The sequence below is a fragment of the Rhinopithecus roxellana genome, chromosome 16 (assembly GCF_007565055.1).
Source record: "Rhinopithecus roxellana isolate Shanxi Qingling chromosome 16, ASM756505v1, whole genome shotgun sequence".
In the NCBI taxonomy this organism is placed as follows: Eukaryota; Metazoa; Chordata; class Mammalia; order Primates; family Cercopithecidae; genus Rhinopithecus; species Rhinopithecus roxellana.
The window spans coordinates 109,566,003-109,582,818 of NC_044564.1; the positions used below are offsets into that span (position 1 = coordinate 109,566,003).

The 16,816-nt window shown below is 35.5% G+C and overlaps 1 protein-coding gene across 2 annotated transcripts in view; it reads right to left on the reverse strand.

Annotated features, from left to right (window-relative positions):
* Positions 1–16,816, reverse strand: part of STX17 (syntaxin 17) — a 69,604-nt gene that overhangs the window by 41,250 nt on the left and 11,538 nt on the right. For both annotated transcript variants that reach the window (XM_010374127.2, XM_010374129.2), the window contains exon 3: positions 6,221–6,286. In XM_010374127.2, coding sequence (XP_010372429.1) covers positions 6,221–6,286 — 66 coding nt within the window. The remainder of the gene's footprint in view (positions 1–6,220; positions 6,287–16,816) is intronic.

Here is a 16,816-nt window from a genome sequence, read left to right on the forward strand (position 1 = left end):
CACCATTTATTTAAAAGAACACTCAACACCTTCTGTGATTCTTTGTTCCCTTTAACTTGCTTTACTTTTCTTCATGGCATTTATAATCATCTAACATATTACATATTTGTTTATTTTTTTAAAATCTCTCTCTGTTCTCTCCACTTGCCACCGCCACAGTTGTATGCGCAGTGTCTAGAAGAGTATCTAGAACACAGTAAATGTTCAAATGCTTCTGCTTTTCTAATAATCAGGTCAGAAAAGCAGATATTGTACCAAATTCTGAAAATTTTCAGAAATATCCAGCAGTTAATCAAGGGGTCTATAATCACTGATGTAAGTTTTTTAAAAAGAACATACATCAACTTAACAAGCTTTGCAGTGCACAAATAGTAAACTGTTAACTATGGCTACACTTTCAACAAATTAAAAACAACTTCTCTCTTTTGTTCTCTTTGGTTTTATAACTAAATGTTATAACTACTTATGGCTTTTTTCCTTCTTTCAGAAATGTCCCAAAACTTCTGTCTAAAGATTAAAAAATATACTCAAATATATACTTATCTATATGGATAACTGTAAAAAGTAATTATTTTAAGTTAATTGAAAATTCTGAAAAATGGCTAAATATGTACTTAATGATTAAGAGTGGCTATGCATATATTTGCCTTTTTAAAATATTGATTTAAGGATTCTTAATGTGTTTTTACAACATGTAATTTTGAGAACAAATTGTGTACAGCAGAAAACATTTGGTATCATAATAATTAATCTGATTTCTTTACAAACACAGAGCAGAAGTCCACTGGTAAACATTTAAATAACTTAGAGTAAACACATTCTAGACAGCATATAATTTATTGCCAAGGGCTCCAGAGTCATAGCTATTTAATTAAAATAAATCTGGACTATACTTTCATTACCTAACTATTATACTTAAGGCACTGATACTAATATAATGACTTCACACTTACTTCAACATCAAAAGTCACCAAAAAGAATATATATAGCTTAACAAGCATCAACTAAACCACCAAAAAGAGTAAAAATCAATAGAGAAAAAGGTCTCTGTCCATTTATTTAATAAATATCTAATGAGCATCTTATATAGGTATTAAGTGTAGCACTCGAGTCCCTATCCACCTGAATTATTATTCAAAATGTTTCCAGATTAAAATAAAAATACTAGAATGTAACACTAGAATGGGTTCTCATTAAAGATTCTTATTAAGTGCCAACTAAGAGCATTGACAGTATGCCAGATAAACTGGTTTCCTACTTCTTAGACAAACACTAAATCTCTTCAGCTTTCTAGTATCTGAAAAATGAGGATAATACCCCTTATCTAGCATCCAGATAGCAGGTACTATATCATTTATTGGTCTCTATAACGTAATTGTCAATTAATCATATCTGACTTACATTAACTTTTACTAAGGTTTTAAACTATTGTTTAAATACTTAAGTTTTGTGAATTCCTGTCTAGGTAAGTTCCTTCAAGGAAGAAACTGTGATATACTTTTCAGAATCCTCTATTATCAATTAGTGTTGTTACTAAATATTAAGTATTTGGGAAGGAGAGCCGAGGAAGACACAGCTTTGTAAAATATTCCTTTTGTACTTTTGTATGACAAGTGACAAAAATGGGGAAAATAATGCAATTACAATGTGTTCTAAATTAAACTAGCAAGTCAACAAATAAGCAGCTTTACTTTTGTCCAGATTCAAGAGAAGGGGAATTAGACTCCACCTATTGGTGGGGGAGTAGCAAGGTCATAATGTAAAAGGCCATGTGGAATGGGAGATATTTTTGTGGGTCTCTTCAGAAAATACAGTCTACCACAACCTGTATGCAAAAAACTATAAAGATTCCAAAATACTAAAGAAGATAAATACAAATGCAAGAACATTCCATATTCACAGGTAGGAAAACTAGATATTGTAAATATGTCAGTTTCCTCTACCAATGCAACTCCCAACTTCCCAACAAGATTGTGTATGGACTTTGAAAAGCTGATTCTGAATTTCATGTGGAGGAATAAAGAGCCAAGTATAGCAAAACACTCCTGAAAAGGAAGCATACTGTGGAAGTATTGTACAATCAGATATCAAGCTTTATCTTAAAACTGTCATAATTAAGATAGTATGTGGAATTTGGTACAGAATAGACTGACGAATTGAATAGAAAATAAAGATCAGAGACATATGGAATTACATGCAACTCTGGAATTATAATATGCCTCAGAAGTAGCACCACAGAAATCAAGTAATAGTGACATACAAGTGATTTTTCAAGATGGAATAAAACAAAATTTTATTGATGTCTATCTCATACCACCAATTCCAGATGGATTAAAGACTTGAATGTTAAAAGCAAAATATTTAAAACACTCAATTAAATATATAAAGAAATATCTTCTTGAATCCTCCAAGAGAGGATTTCTTGAACAAGCCACCAAAGTAGGAACCATAAAAGATTGATAATTTAAACTATTTTTAAATTGAGAACTTCTTATCAAGACACCATAATGAATGTGACAATATAGTTCTTACTATGTAAATCTAATGATGATAAATCTAGAAAATCTGTGATAATTGTTGATGAGATTATTTGTCCCAAAGTAACTTTTACACTAACTAGCAAAGTAGAAATCTATACACAAAATTCAGAGCAGATATGAATAAAACTCACCAAATACCTGTATCTAACAATAGCTTCAATCTTACTACTCCAATGGCACCCATAAATCTTTTATGCCAGATGGAGGTCAATATGATAAATATACATGCAAATTTTAAAAGTCAGTAAACAAATACTTTGAACATAGCCAATGCCTCAACCAAATCATGTGATTTTTAAATGATAGATTAAACAGTGAAGATGGTAAGAAATCTAAGTCATAATAATCTCATTAAATCATTAACATGCTCAGTATCATTCAATAGACACCAAATCTTGCTGGGCACCAGGTGCTGCAGAATATACAAATAGTGGAGACATAGTCTCTACTTGTTAGGACTATAATCTAGTTAGCAAGCATTAAATACAGCTATAGAGAGATAAGTCAAATTTCCATCTAAATCTCAAATCAATCTGTTTTCCTTCATCTCCACTATCTCTAAGCTACTAACATCTATTTCTTGGACCTCTGTAACCCTTCCTAATGATCTCTTGAATTCATTTCCTTTTACCACAATTTAATCACCATACTGCAGCTATAATAACCTTTCTGAATTCAAGAGGACCACAGATGTATTCTTTGGAGCAACTGACTCTAGATTCAGAAACACCAAGCACAGGGCTAAAAAGCCTGTACTGAAGAAAGCCCAAAAGTCTTTATCTAATCTGCCTCTATAACTTTGTAAGATAAGCACCTACCTGCCATAGGGGGAAAATGAAAATTCTTCTTCAGAAAACTAAATAAGAACAACCTCCAGATACTGATATTTGGAGGTATCCCTAAGGAAAATGCCAGTTTGCCCAAGCACCCTGAAGTGAAGTCCACCAGAAGACAAGCAATCTAGTTTTTAATATCTCAGAAAAACAAGCAAACAAAAAAACCTATTACACCCATAGACAAAATGCTATCAAGAAAGGAAAAGAGAACAAGAAAAAGCTCTTGTAAACTAAATACCATAATAGCAGAAAAAAAGAATTCAACGGAAAAAGTTACACAGAAATCTGAGGAAATCTTTCAGAAAATAGAGTGAAAATCAGACAAGAACCCAAGAGTTCCAACACCCAACAGAACAGGGACTGCCAAATTTTTTCTGCAACGAACCAGAGAGTAAATGGCTTAGGCTTCGTAGTCCATACAGTCTCTGTTGCAACTACTTAACTCTGCTGTTACAGTGTGAAAGCAGCCAAAGAAATGTGTAAGCAAATGGGATGGACAGAGGCCAGACATAGCCTCTGAATCAGTTTGCTGACCTTTAGAATTAAAGAAAGAAAACAACAACAGCAAAATGAGAAGACACAGAAGAATAAATGACCAAAGAAAAATCTAAGAAAATTACCCAGAACTAAAGAACATGAATTTTTAGAAAGAAACAGTCCAACACAATGACATAATCATCAAATTTCAGAATACCAGGGATGAACTAATCACAAAAGCTCCCAAAGAGGGAAAAAACAAAAACAAAACCAGGACCTATACAAAGACTGGGAAATCAGCTGGGCACGGTAGGTCATGCTTGTAATCCCAGCATTTTGGGAGGCTGAGGTGGGCGGATCACAAGGTCAAGAGATTGAGACCATTCTGGCCAACATGGTGAAACCCCGTCTCTACTAAAAATACAAAAATTAGCTTGGTGTGGTGGCATGCACCTGTAGTCCCAGCTACTCAGGAGGCTGAGGCAGGAGAATTGCTTGAACCCAGGAGGTGGAGACTGCAGTGAGCAGAGATTGTGTTACTGCACTCCAGCCTGGGTGACAGAGCGAGACTCCATCTCAAAAAACAAAAAACAAAACAAAACAAAACAAAAAACTGGGAAATGATATCATACTAGCTTTTTAAAGTATAAACAACAAAAAAAAGGCTTGAATATTGAAAGAGAATTCCAACTAGAATTCTATATCTAGTGAAATTAGCAATCACATATCACGAGAAAACACACACATTTTTTTAAGAAATACAATTACTTATATTTATCTCCAAGGTACCCTTAATTAGAGGGCTACTGCAAGACTACTCCAATAAAACAACAGAATAAACCAAAAATGAGGAGGGCATAATACCTAGGAAAATAGAGATGTAAACACACAAAAGCAGCCAAGGAAAGTCCCAGAACAGGAGCTGCACAACAAGCCTTGAAAGTCCACATAGGAAGTGGGGGGAGGAAGAGTTCAGAAGAAAATCTTTAAAATAAAGAATGGAACTGATATTTTTGAGCATATAAGAAATATTATTGGCCAGGTGCGGTAGCTCATGCCTGTAATCCCAGCACTATGGGAGGCCAAGGCAGGCGGATCACAAGGTCAAAAGTTTGAGGCCAGACTGGCCAATATGGTGAGACCCTATCTCAACTAAAAATACGAAAGTTAGCCAGGCGTGGTGGGCGCCTGTAGTCCAGATACTCGGGAGGCTGAGGCAGGAGAATTGCTTGAACCCAGGAGGCACAGGTTGCAGTGAGCCGAGATTGCGCTATTGCACTCCAGCCTGGGCAACAGAGTGAGACTCTGTCGCAAAAAAAAAAAAAAAAAAAAAAGGAAAGAAAAAGAAATAATACTGATAGCATGTGACATAGATGTGGAGCATTTAGAGAAAATTAACCGCAGACACACAGAAAGCCAGGCAACTAAAAAATGAGGCAATTATTAACTTTTTAAAAAGTAAAAGGTGGTACTGTATTTCACTATTTGACTTACCAGAAAACAATATCTCCATAATCCATATAATGAGTTTATATTATATTAATTTAACCAAAAATTGTAATATATGTAATTATATGGGGGAAGGGAAGTAGGAGAGCAAGGTGGGAAGCTAGAGCTTCACCTACCATAAGAAAAAAAAAATCTAAACCTGATAAATCAAGAAATATCAGTCTACACATGTTATTTAGTAATAAAGAGATAAATTTCAGGAAGAAAGGCCAAAAGGATTAACAATGGTTTCTTCCAAGTAGGAGGACTTGTAGGTGGAGAATATAGGATATTATAAGCCATCTATCTGTATTTGGCTTTTAAAACCATGTACATATATTATTTTTTAAAAAGCAAATAACTCGCAAAGAATATTTGCAATACTAATTATAGACATTAGATCAATATCTTTCAAATTATAAGGACCTCTCACAAAAGACATCAACATAATATAATATATACAAATATACTAACAGGCAATTAACAAGAAAAAAATTACTGTCCAGACAGTGTGAAAAAAAGTTCACCCTTCAAAGCATTTACAAATCCAGATTAAAACAACAAAGTGGCACAATTTTAATCTATCAATTAGCAAAAATTTAAGAAATGGGTAATACCAACATTAAAGGATTTTCCAAAATGCATTGCTTGTGAGAGTGTAAGTCTGTGTATCATTTCTGGAGGAAAATTTGGTAATAAAACAAAACTTTAAAAATATGTATGGCATGTGATTCAGCAATGTCTGCTAAAAATGTATCCTTAAGGAAACAGTAACAAACGTATATAAAAGGGTTCAGCTGCAAAGGTAATATTTTAGCAAAATTGTCTAAAGACTGTCTTTTTCATACCGATTTAGCAGAAAAAATATAATAGCCTTACCTGAACTGTACGTCCTGCATTGATATGCTCTTCATGCAACTTGTCCCAGATTCTACACCTTTGATACTATACAAAAGAGAGGGGGGAAGTATTACATTTTTCATCACTAAAGGATTATTTCCCATTACCACAAAAATCCCCACTCACCTACCCAAACTTAAACATACGAGCTAGAGAAGATAGTGATTTAGTAGTGGTAATTAATTTTCCAAACACATACAAGTAGGAAATTATTAAGAATACTGCATACAAAATTATGGAAATCATAAAATAAACAAAAACCCCCCACTAATCAGGTTATTTTATTTTACTGAAAAAGAGTATGTATTTTGTCTATGTTGCAAACACTCTGGAAATGGAAAATATAAAGAATGAGAATATAAAATAATATTAAAAATAAAAAGAACAGTGTTCATAAGGTATTCTTATTGTATATGAAAAATTGTACGTTTGTCAATGATAGTGTAAAGTATTGAAAACTAAAAATCTGAATTTTAGAAAAGTAACACTGAAACCACAGACTAGAGAGTAAATAAAAAATGAGACTGAACTTTTAATATATATGTTTTAATTTTTACTAAGGCAATTGTTACCTTTCAGAGTATCATTCAAAAAGAATTGGGAACAGAATCATGGGAATTTTTTCATTTGATAGGAACCATAGGAATATGTGATAATATTATAGCCGAATTTTATATAGAATATAAATATCAACACCAAATATCATACATTATTCTTATTCAAAATTTAAAAATCAAATAATTAAAATGTTAGCAGATGTGACCAGCTACATTAAACACATTTTTGGTACTTTATACATCCCCAAAAAATCAACCTAGAAATAATTGGAAAGGACAGAAATATAAAAATGCCCTCATATATGCATAGAAAACATAGATTATAAGAGTAGAGCACTAAAAAAATTTCTAGGGCATTTTTATATTCCTTGCTCTGCACAATTCTTAAAATTTGGTAAAGAATGATGCAGCAAAAACTTCTTTTGATACTCCTAAAATTTTTACATCATCTAAGAACTAAACAATAACAATTAAGCTTAAAACAATTAGACCGGCCAGGCGCAGTGGCTCACGCCTATAATCCCAGCACTTTGGGAGGCTGAGGTGGGCACATCACCTGAGGTCAGAAGTTTGAGACCAGCCTGGCCAACATGGTGAAACTCCGTCTCTACTAAAAGTACAAAAAAATTAGCTGGGCGTGGTGGCAGGTGCCTGTAATCCCAGCTACTTGTGAGGCAGAGGCAGATCACTTGAACCCGGGAGGTAGAGGTTGCAGTGAGCTGAGATCGTGCTACCGCACTCCAGCCTGGGCAACAGAGTGAGACTCCTTCTCAAAAAAAAAAAAAAAAAAAAACATCAGACCATATTGAACATGTATTTACCAAACATAAATTTAAAATCACTATCAAACCACTTTCATTTGTAAGAAAAATTTAATTGATGCCATCAGATCCAGCATGAAAGCTCTTTTAGGCAGTGTTATAACAGTAATAAAAGTTTGAGAAAGGAAGCCTGAGGTTCATGTTTGAAAATAAACCACTTTTAAATTTATTGCCCACTACTAATCTGTTGTGATGTTTTAAGAAAAATTAACACTAACGAAACAGAGTTGAGAATTTGTAGATGCCAAGGTTATCAGAATTCATGGATCAGAGAATACCAGAGAGGAGAGGGCTGCATGGTGAAGGGCTAGTTGCACTGAGAGGAGAGGAATACGCTGAGAGAGAATGCTAAAGATCTGCAGGGTTTTCCTTTTGAGTCTTCAGCAAAGGACTCCTCCACACATGCATGTGAGGGAAGTACCCGTGGTCAGAAAAAGAACAAGTAGAATAATTCCCAGAAATCACACAAGGCTAGAAATGGTTCATGTGACCATAAGTCAGAGTGGAAAAACCTTGGAATACACTGGGTATCAGGTAGAATATTCCAAAGTATTGCTCTTTGTAGGAAAAAATTAGCCCTGAACCAAAGGCTGTTCTGGTCCTAAGCAAGAAAGGTTAAAAGAAAGACTCAAGGCCAGACACGGTGGCTCATGCCTGTAATCCCAGCACTTCGGGAGGCCGAGGCAGGCGGATCACAAGGTCAGGAGATCGAGACCATCCTGGCTAACACGGTGAAACCCTGTCTCTACTAAAAATACAAAAAATTAGCTGGGCGTGGTGGTGGGCGCCTGTAGTCCCAGCTACTCGGGAGGCTGAAGCAGGAGAATGGCATGAATCCAGGAGGCGGAGCTTGCAGTGAGCCGAGATTGTTTAACTGCACTCTAGCCTGGGCAACAGAGCAAGACTCCATCAGAAAAAAGAAAGACTCAAAAGGATCAAACTGTTCCCAACTAAACTGTGTTTCAGAATAAAGCTAAAAAATATGTAAAGAAATTTAAAAACATTCAGTACCCAATAAAGCAAATTTCACAATGTCTGGTATCCAAAAGATAATTGCCATGCACGCAAAAAAGCAGAATAATATGATTTGCAATGAGAAAAACCAATCAACAGAAATAGACCCAGATATGATAGGAATAATGGAATTAATAAATGAGGATATTAAGAACAGTTATTATTATGTGTTCCATGTATTTAAGAAGGTAGAAGAAAATATAAGCACATTAGAAGAAAAGACATAAAAGATATTTTAAAATATTAAATTAATAGAATTAAAAAAGAGTATCTGAAATTAAAAAATGCACTAGATGGGATTAATAGCAGATAAGACAATGCAGAAGAAAAGATGAGTAAACCTAAGGAAATAGCAGTAGAAACTATCCAAAATGAAACACACAGAGAAAAATAAGTTGAAAATAAATTAAACAAGATCAACAAGTCATGGGCCAAATGAAAACAATATAAAATACATGTAACTGGACTCCATGAGAGAAAAATAATTTGAAAAACTTAATGGCCAAAGATTTTCTAAATTTGAGAAAAATGATAAAACCATAGATCCAAGAAGTTCAAAGGACAAGAAAAATGAAGAAAGCTATACTAATGTATATTACAGTAAAATTACTTAAAATAAATAAAGAAAAAAATCTTAAAAACAGGAAGAAAAAAGACACATGAAGTACCAAGAAACAAAGATAAGAATGACAGAAGACTTCTTGTGAGAAACAATCCAAGCCAGAAGACAGTGGACAACATGTTGGAAGTATTTGAAAACGACAGAAAATGCAAGCTAAAATTCTATCCCCAGAGAAAGGTTTTTTTTAAATAAGGCAAAACAAAGATATTTTTAAACATAAAGCTGATAGAATCCATCACCAGCAGAAAGGTGTGCTAGAAGAAATGTTTAAAAAAGTACTTCAAGTTGATAGAAAAGGGATACCTGACAGAAACCGGGTTCTACACAAACAAATGAAGAGCATTGAAAATGGCACATACAGATATATATGTAAATATAAATATTTTTTATTTTTACAATCGCTTTCAAAAATAACACAATTTAAAGCAAAAATAATGAAAACAAATGGGGTTGATAACATATGCAGAAGTAAAATGTATAGCAACCATAGTAAAAAGACCCTAAGAGAGGACCTGGAAGTATACTGTTAGGTTCTTATATGTGAAGTGAATTATATAACATTACTTGAAGAGAGACTGTGATGTTAAAGACATATACTCTGAACCATAAAGCAACCACTAAAAAATAAAAAATAAAAAACCAAGATGTATAATAAGCCAGCAAAAGAAAAAAGATGGAATCATAAAAAATATTTAATTAAACCAAAAGAAAGAGGGAAAACAGATGGACAAATAGACAAAAATAGCAAGATGGCAGATTTAAAGACAATCATTTGACAAAACTGAACATTTATTCATTATAAAAACTCTCAGCAAACTAAAAAATAGAAGTTAACTTTCTCAACCTGATAGCAGGAATCTACAAAACCCCTACATTTAACATCATACTTAAGTGGTGAAAGACCATTCTCTATTATTGGGAAGAAGGTAAGGATGTCTGATCTCATCACTCTTACTCAACTTTATACTGGAGGCCCTAGCCAGGGCAGTAAGATTAAAAAAGGAAGGAAGGAAGGAAGAAAAGAAGGGAGAGAGGGTGGGCGGGGCAAAGACTAGAAAAAAATAAAATTGTCTTCATAGATTACTTGATTGTCTACATAAAAAATATCAAAGAATCTACAGAAAGCTACCTAATATTAACAGATGGCCCAATGATTGCAGGCCATAAACTGAGAATTACTTGTATCTTGAAGATAAATAACATCTACCCCATAGGGTAGTTAAGAGTAACTCACCTCACTCTGCTTACCAAATATCAAAAATACAAAACCAATAACACAAAGGATATATCTCAGAAACGTTCTGAATCTAATGCATTAGAAACTATTAACTGATGGTGTCTGTGATATTATGATTATATAAATATTACATATATATAATATATACACATTGGTCTTTGTCCACAGTTCCTTGACCATAACTCCCATGGCCCTTGTTAGTCTTTTGTTACAATGCTGGGGCACTTTCAGTGTCCAAAGGAGACCTCAGGAAACAGAACCTCTCTCTGCCCTCCTGCCCTCCAAACCTGCCAATGGCAGGACTCCAAACCGATTGTGGGTCATAAGATCCTCATTCCAGAAGGGGTCCTGCCCCATACCCTGGAGGAAGACATGATACATGGAGAGGCCAATAAGAATCTGAACAGACAGGCCTTGTTGGGGTTTCTCCACTCAGTCTGTTACTATTAGACCATACCTGTTTTTTCCAATCACATTTTGACATGGTTGTCCATGCTTCCACCATGCCTATCCAATGAAGTCTCCATAAGAGGCCCAAGAGGACAGAATTTGGAGAGCTTCCAGAGAGCTGATCACATGCAGGTTCCTGAAGGGTGGTGTCTCCAAGGAGGGCATGGAAGCTCTGCACCCATTTCCTCATAGCTCACCTTACGCATCTCTCAGCTGTATCCCTTGTAATATCCTTTATAAAGAACTGGTAAATTGTCTCCCTGAGTTCTGTGAGCCATTCCAGCAAATTAATCGAGCCCAAAAAGGGAGTTATGGGAACTCCAACTTGAAGCTGGTTGGTCAGAAGTTCCAAGGGCCTGGACATGTGACTGGTGGGAGGGAAGGGCGTGGTCTTGTTGCACTTGGCTCTCAAACTGTGGTTTCCGAGGCTATCTCTAGGTATATAGCATCAGGATTGAATTCAACTGGAAGATACCTAAGCTAGGGTCTGCTGAACTGATTGCTTGCTTGAAATATGGGGAGCAACTCACACACATTTGTAACAGAAGTCTTCTGTGTTGGTGACTGTTGTTGTTGAGTGAGAGTATAAGAGAAAACATGTTGTGTGTTGATTTTTCCATTCACAGTGCCTATGCTGAATGCCTGGGTAGCCTAACTTACTTGTTATATTCTCCACTTCCAAGTATCAACCTTGTATGCAAGCTTTTTTCATATAATATCTTAATCCTTACAATAATCTTATGAGGAAGACTATAGTTTTACTATTACAACTGTCTAATATCATAGACATTTGCAGCTTTCCCATGAATTATTAAAATGTGAATGTTCAAGTACTATGCTCACTACCTGGTGAAATCATTTGTACATCAAACCCCAGCAACACACAATTCACCCATGTGATAATCCTGCACATATACTCCCTGAACCTAAAATACAAGTTGGAAGAAAAAAAAAAGAGAGAGCAAAGGAAAGTGAGAAAATAAATAGAAGAAGGAGAAGGAGGAAAAGGAGGACATAGAAAAGGGAATAAAAAAGGGTTGTAAAAAAAAAAAATTGGTTCTATAGGTTTTGAGAGGTTTACTTGTCAAGGTCATTTGTAAAGTTCCTCCAGGGGAGAGGAACAATTTTCTTCATCCTTTTAAAATTCAGATGAGTTCATTGATCAGTGTTTATACTGCTTCCACTGCCCAGACCTTGGGAAGAACAACTTTTGGCCTGTGTGACAGACACCACACCATGGCCCTATAGGTTTGCAGATGGAGCACTCAGTCTAATTTTAGCAGTAAGATTAGACTAGCGAATGATAGTCCCATTTCTTCCTGCTTCAAAAGCATGAATGGGGAAGACTTTCCTTAAGCGGAGTGATTCCATCTTGCCCACCCCTTAAATGGGGCTCTGCAAGTTGCTGTCTCCATAGGGCTTAGGTCCTGGTAAGAGGCCAACTGTGAGACAGTGGCATTTAGGACCACACATGTGGGACACATGACAGACACAGAGGATGACTTGACAGAGATATCTTCAGCTCCCTTCCTGTCTTCTTGATGTTCTCATTCAGCAAGAATATCCGCTTCTAGGTTGTTATAGTTTGACAGTAGATAAGGACAATTTTAATTAGTTCAATCAATATCTATTGAGCATGTACTATGTGACAGGCACTGGAAATACAGATAGGCATTGGAGAAAATGTCAAAGTCCTTGCCTCCTTCAGTCTACAGTCAAGAAGGCAGTAAATATCCCTCATTTGCACAATATTTTGTACCCCTCCACCTTCACCAAATATGGTCACATTTTCCAATACACAGAATGACTCCTGTTCCTTTGGGTAAACAGAAAAAGGAAATCTTTGATGATCAGGAGATAAATAATCTGAAAGCCAAAACAAAAACAAAAAACATGTGAATGTTAAATCTATGAACCTTAAGGTCTGTGGCCCAGTACTGTGTAAGGGTGGTGTGTTTATATCTGACTGGGGATGGTATCATCAGGAGTGCTGAGTAGGAAGTAACTGAGCTATGCAATAGTGTCTGAAAGGTGACAAATGATAGGGTGGATATTGTCAATGGATGTAAAAGAGAAAGCAAAACTATTCAACTCTATATTTTTTCCACCTTCCTTCTTTATTGAGGAAAATGATCTTCAAAATACAAAAATCTAAAATAAAGTGATTAAGAGGAAAAAAAATCAAAGGAAGATTAAGAACAAACCTAGATACTTCAAATGATTTCAAGTCAACAAGCCCAGGGAAATTACACTCGAGAGAACCAAAAGACCTTGCAAATGTGATCACAGAAATATTTCTGCTTCTCTATGAAGAACTGCGAAGAATTGGTAAGGTTCCTAGAGACTTGCAAATATTGACCCAATTTTCACAAAAGAAAGTATATTTAAAACACTGCAGGCTGTAAATCTTAATGTGAATCTTGGGGAAAATTCTATACTAGATAATTAGTGAGATGGTTTGGGAGAGTGTGTAGAAATGGTGACAGTATACCAGTATGCTCTGGCCCTTTCCTGTCCAACATTTTCATCAATGACTTCAAAACAAAGAACGCATAATTACCAAATTTGCACATAACATAAATTAGAAGGATTAACACAGATGAAAGATCACAATTCCACATAATAACAAATATAACAACGATAACTGTAAAGTCCAGCATTTAAATTAAAAAGAGCAATTGCACCAGTATAAGAATAGGTGTGATCTGATTCAATAGATATAATTCATATAAAAAAAAAGTCTTATGGAATTCATTTAGTTGATTACAAAGTCAATTTAAAAAGCTGGCAGTATAGAGTGGCTTCTAAAATGATGTAATCTTAGGCTCTATACATGTATATGTATATTCATTCATTCAACACACTTTTTTTCAGAAGCACACTACATTTCAAGCACATTAGAAGTTTAACACATTTACTGACATCTCAAGCAAGTAATTTACTCTAAATCTTTCTCCACCTAAAAAGCGAAGGCAATAACAATAACTAATCTACAATGATGCTATAAGGATTAAATGCTATGATATATAGAAACACCTAACACAGCAGTCAGCAAATGAAAACAACAACTACTCCCTCCACTGTTATTATTTTCTCACTTGTCAAGAAAACTAGAAGAGATTACTATTTCAAGTGGCGGATGAACTAGATGACTTTATTTCTTATTGCAACAAATTATAAGAACAATAAGGAATAATTCAGATTCCTACTGTTTACTACATGATTTTATAACTAAATTAGGAAACACTATTAAAAGTTATCAATCCAAATGTTTGAGAAGGAGAAAAAACTTAAAATGATTTAATGATATGTGTGAAAAAAATTACAAGTAACTCCTTACAAATTTAGTTAAGTTGAGATCCCTGACAAGCATTGCTAAACAGCACTACTTTTACAAAATATCATTTTGGTATTGTCTCTTTGCATGGTGGCACTAGAGAGGTAGGTTAAAGCAGTGCCATAATTTAGCCAAGTACTATGTTTTGGGTTGCAAACAACAGAAAACCCAAAATTAAAAATGGCTTTAATAATAAGTATTTATTATCTCACATAAAGCAATCTAGAAGTAGGATGACTCTACGTTAGTTTAATTCAGAAGCTCACAAGGTCATCAAGTGTCCAAGTTCTATGTTGCTGCTTTACTACTATCAATAAGGAGCTTTTGTCCTCAGATTTGTCCCTTAATGGCTGCAAGAGGATTGGCTACAGTTCTAGATATAACAGGAAGACACACAAGACCAAGAAGAAGATGGGGACTCTGTCCTTCCATGCATATCTGTGTATCTCCATAACAGCAGGAAAACCTTTCCAGTTTCCATATCCCAAACAGGTTTTCCCTCAGGTATAACTGGCCAGAACTACAGGATATGTCTCTTGTTCACTGGTAACCAAACATTGACAACATTGGAATTACCACACTCATCAGACGGTCATCATTCACCACCTGTGCTGAGGCTTGCCTATCTTGAAACACAAAGGAAACTGAACCTGAATGGGGTTCTGTCAGAAAAAAGGAACGAGGTTGAGAAAGGTGATTAAAAGATCAAAGCAGATAGTCACACACTAAAAAGAGAAGTGAAAAATACTTTCATTGTAATCACAGATTAACAAAAAATAAGACTGATTATGTCTGATTTTATACTACATAGTTCAGATTTCATGTTGCTTGACTAGCCCATGCCATCCATTTTCATAGTAATTATATGCTGCCTCTTATCATTCTTTGACTATTTCCTATCTTATTTCCTCAACTGGACTGCAAACTTCTTGAGAATTGAAAAATCTATCTTTTACATATTCTTCAATGCTAACAATCTAAGAAATAGCAAACATCAATAAATATCTATGAAAAGCTAACATTTATTTCCTATAATAAATAATCTCCCTTCTCATTAAACCTGGCAGATTGAACACAAATATTCAACTCTACTCTTTTCCAAAATCCCACTAAATGACAACAAAGAACTTTAGAAAGTATAAATTCACAAGAATAATGAGAATAGAATAGAAGACATCAACTAACAAAAATTTTTAACATTTTGTAACATTTTGGAAGCTGGAAAGAGTATGGATATGTTGTAACTGACTAAGCAAGCCAAAGAAAGCTAAAATGTAAGCCTGCAGAAGGGGTGCATGGTGGGGGAGAGTGGCAATGAGAAGCAAGCCACAGCCAGGCATGGTTGTTCATGTCTGTAATCCTAGCACTTTGAGAGGCCAATGCAGGAGGATCACTTGAGGCCAGCGCTTTGAGATGAGATGGGCCTGGGCAGCATGGTGAGACCCCGTCTCTAAACAATGACTAAGCAACTGAAGGTACCAGCTACTAGGTAACCAGATGGAAGTGTATGGTGGGGCAAAACGCAAAAGGATTGGTTGAAAGTTTATCTAACGAACAGGTAGTCCACCAGATCCCCTCTATACTTGCCCAAGCAACTGCCCTGTTCCACCACTGCACAAGACAATACTATAGAAGACAGCCTCTGGAGAGGCTAGAGACGCTAAGGATCCTGGACACCAAGCACAGCTAAGGGCAGGGATCAGTTACCATACCACAACCAGGAAGATTAATATCAATAAATATCTGAATGGTGGTGAGCCTGCTCACCTCCTCACCTACTTTCCTTCCCCTGGCTTAAAAGGCTGGTCACAAAATTCATACTATATCCACCCCTCCAACCTCCCCGCCCCAACCCCTGCCACAACTATCACCTTTGAAAAAATAAACATACCCCAACAGGTAGGAGATGGAGGATTGCTCTTTCTTAAAACTGAACAGCTAACAAGACCTAGAGTTACTGATATCTAGTGGTTCTCCAATTAAAATAGATTCTCAGCTATTCACCCCTCCAGACAGCAAAGCCCCCACTCTAACCTGCTACCCACATGCATATACACAAACACATTTACACACATACCTTCTAATCAGCACTTTAAAATATCAACAGTCAGCCAAGAAAAGCCTATAATACTATATGCTGAAACAGAAGAAAGAGAGAGAGAGAGAAAAAAGAAAGAAAAAAGGGACTTGGAAAAAACAGGACAAAGAAGCAGAAGAAAACTTAAAAAAAAAAACTGTAGAAAGATGTTATTATACTGCATCCACAAAATGAAAAGAGAATTCTCTTTAAAAGAAAAGGAGAGGTCAGGCATGGTTGTTCACATCTGTAATCCTAGCACTTTGAGAGGCCAATGCAGGAGGATCACTTGAGGCCAGGGCTTTGAGATGAGATGGGCCTGAGCAGCATAGTGAGACCCCGTCTCTACAAAAATATTTAAAAATTAGCTGAACATGGTAGAGCACACCGGAAGTCTTAGCTATTCAGGAAGCTGAGACAGGAGGATTGCTTTAACTCAGGAGTTTAACATTATAGTGAG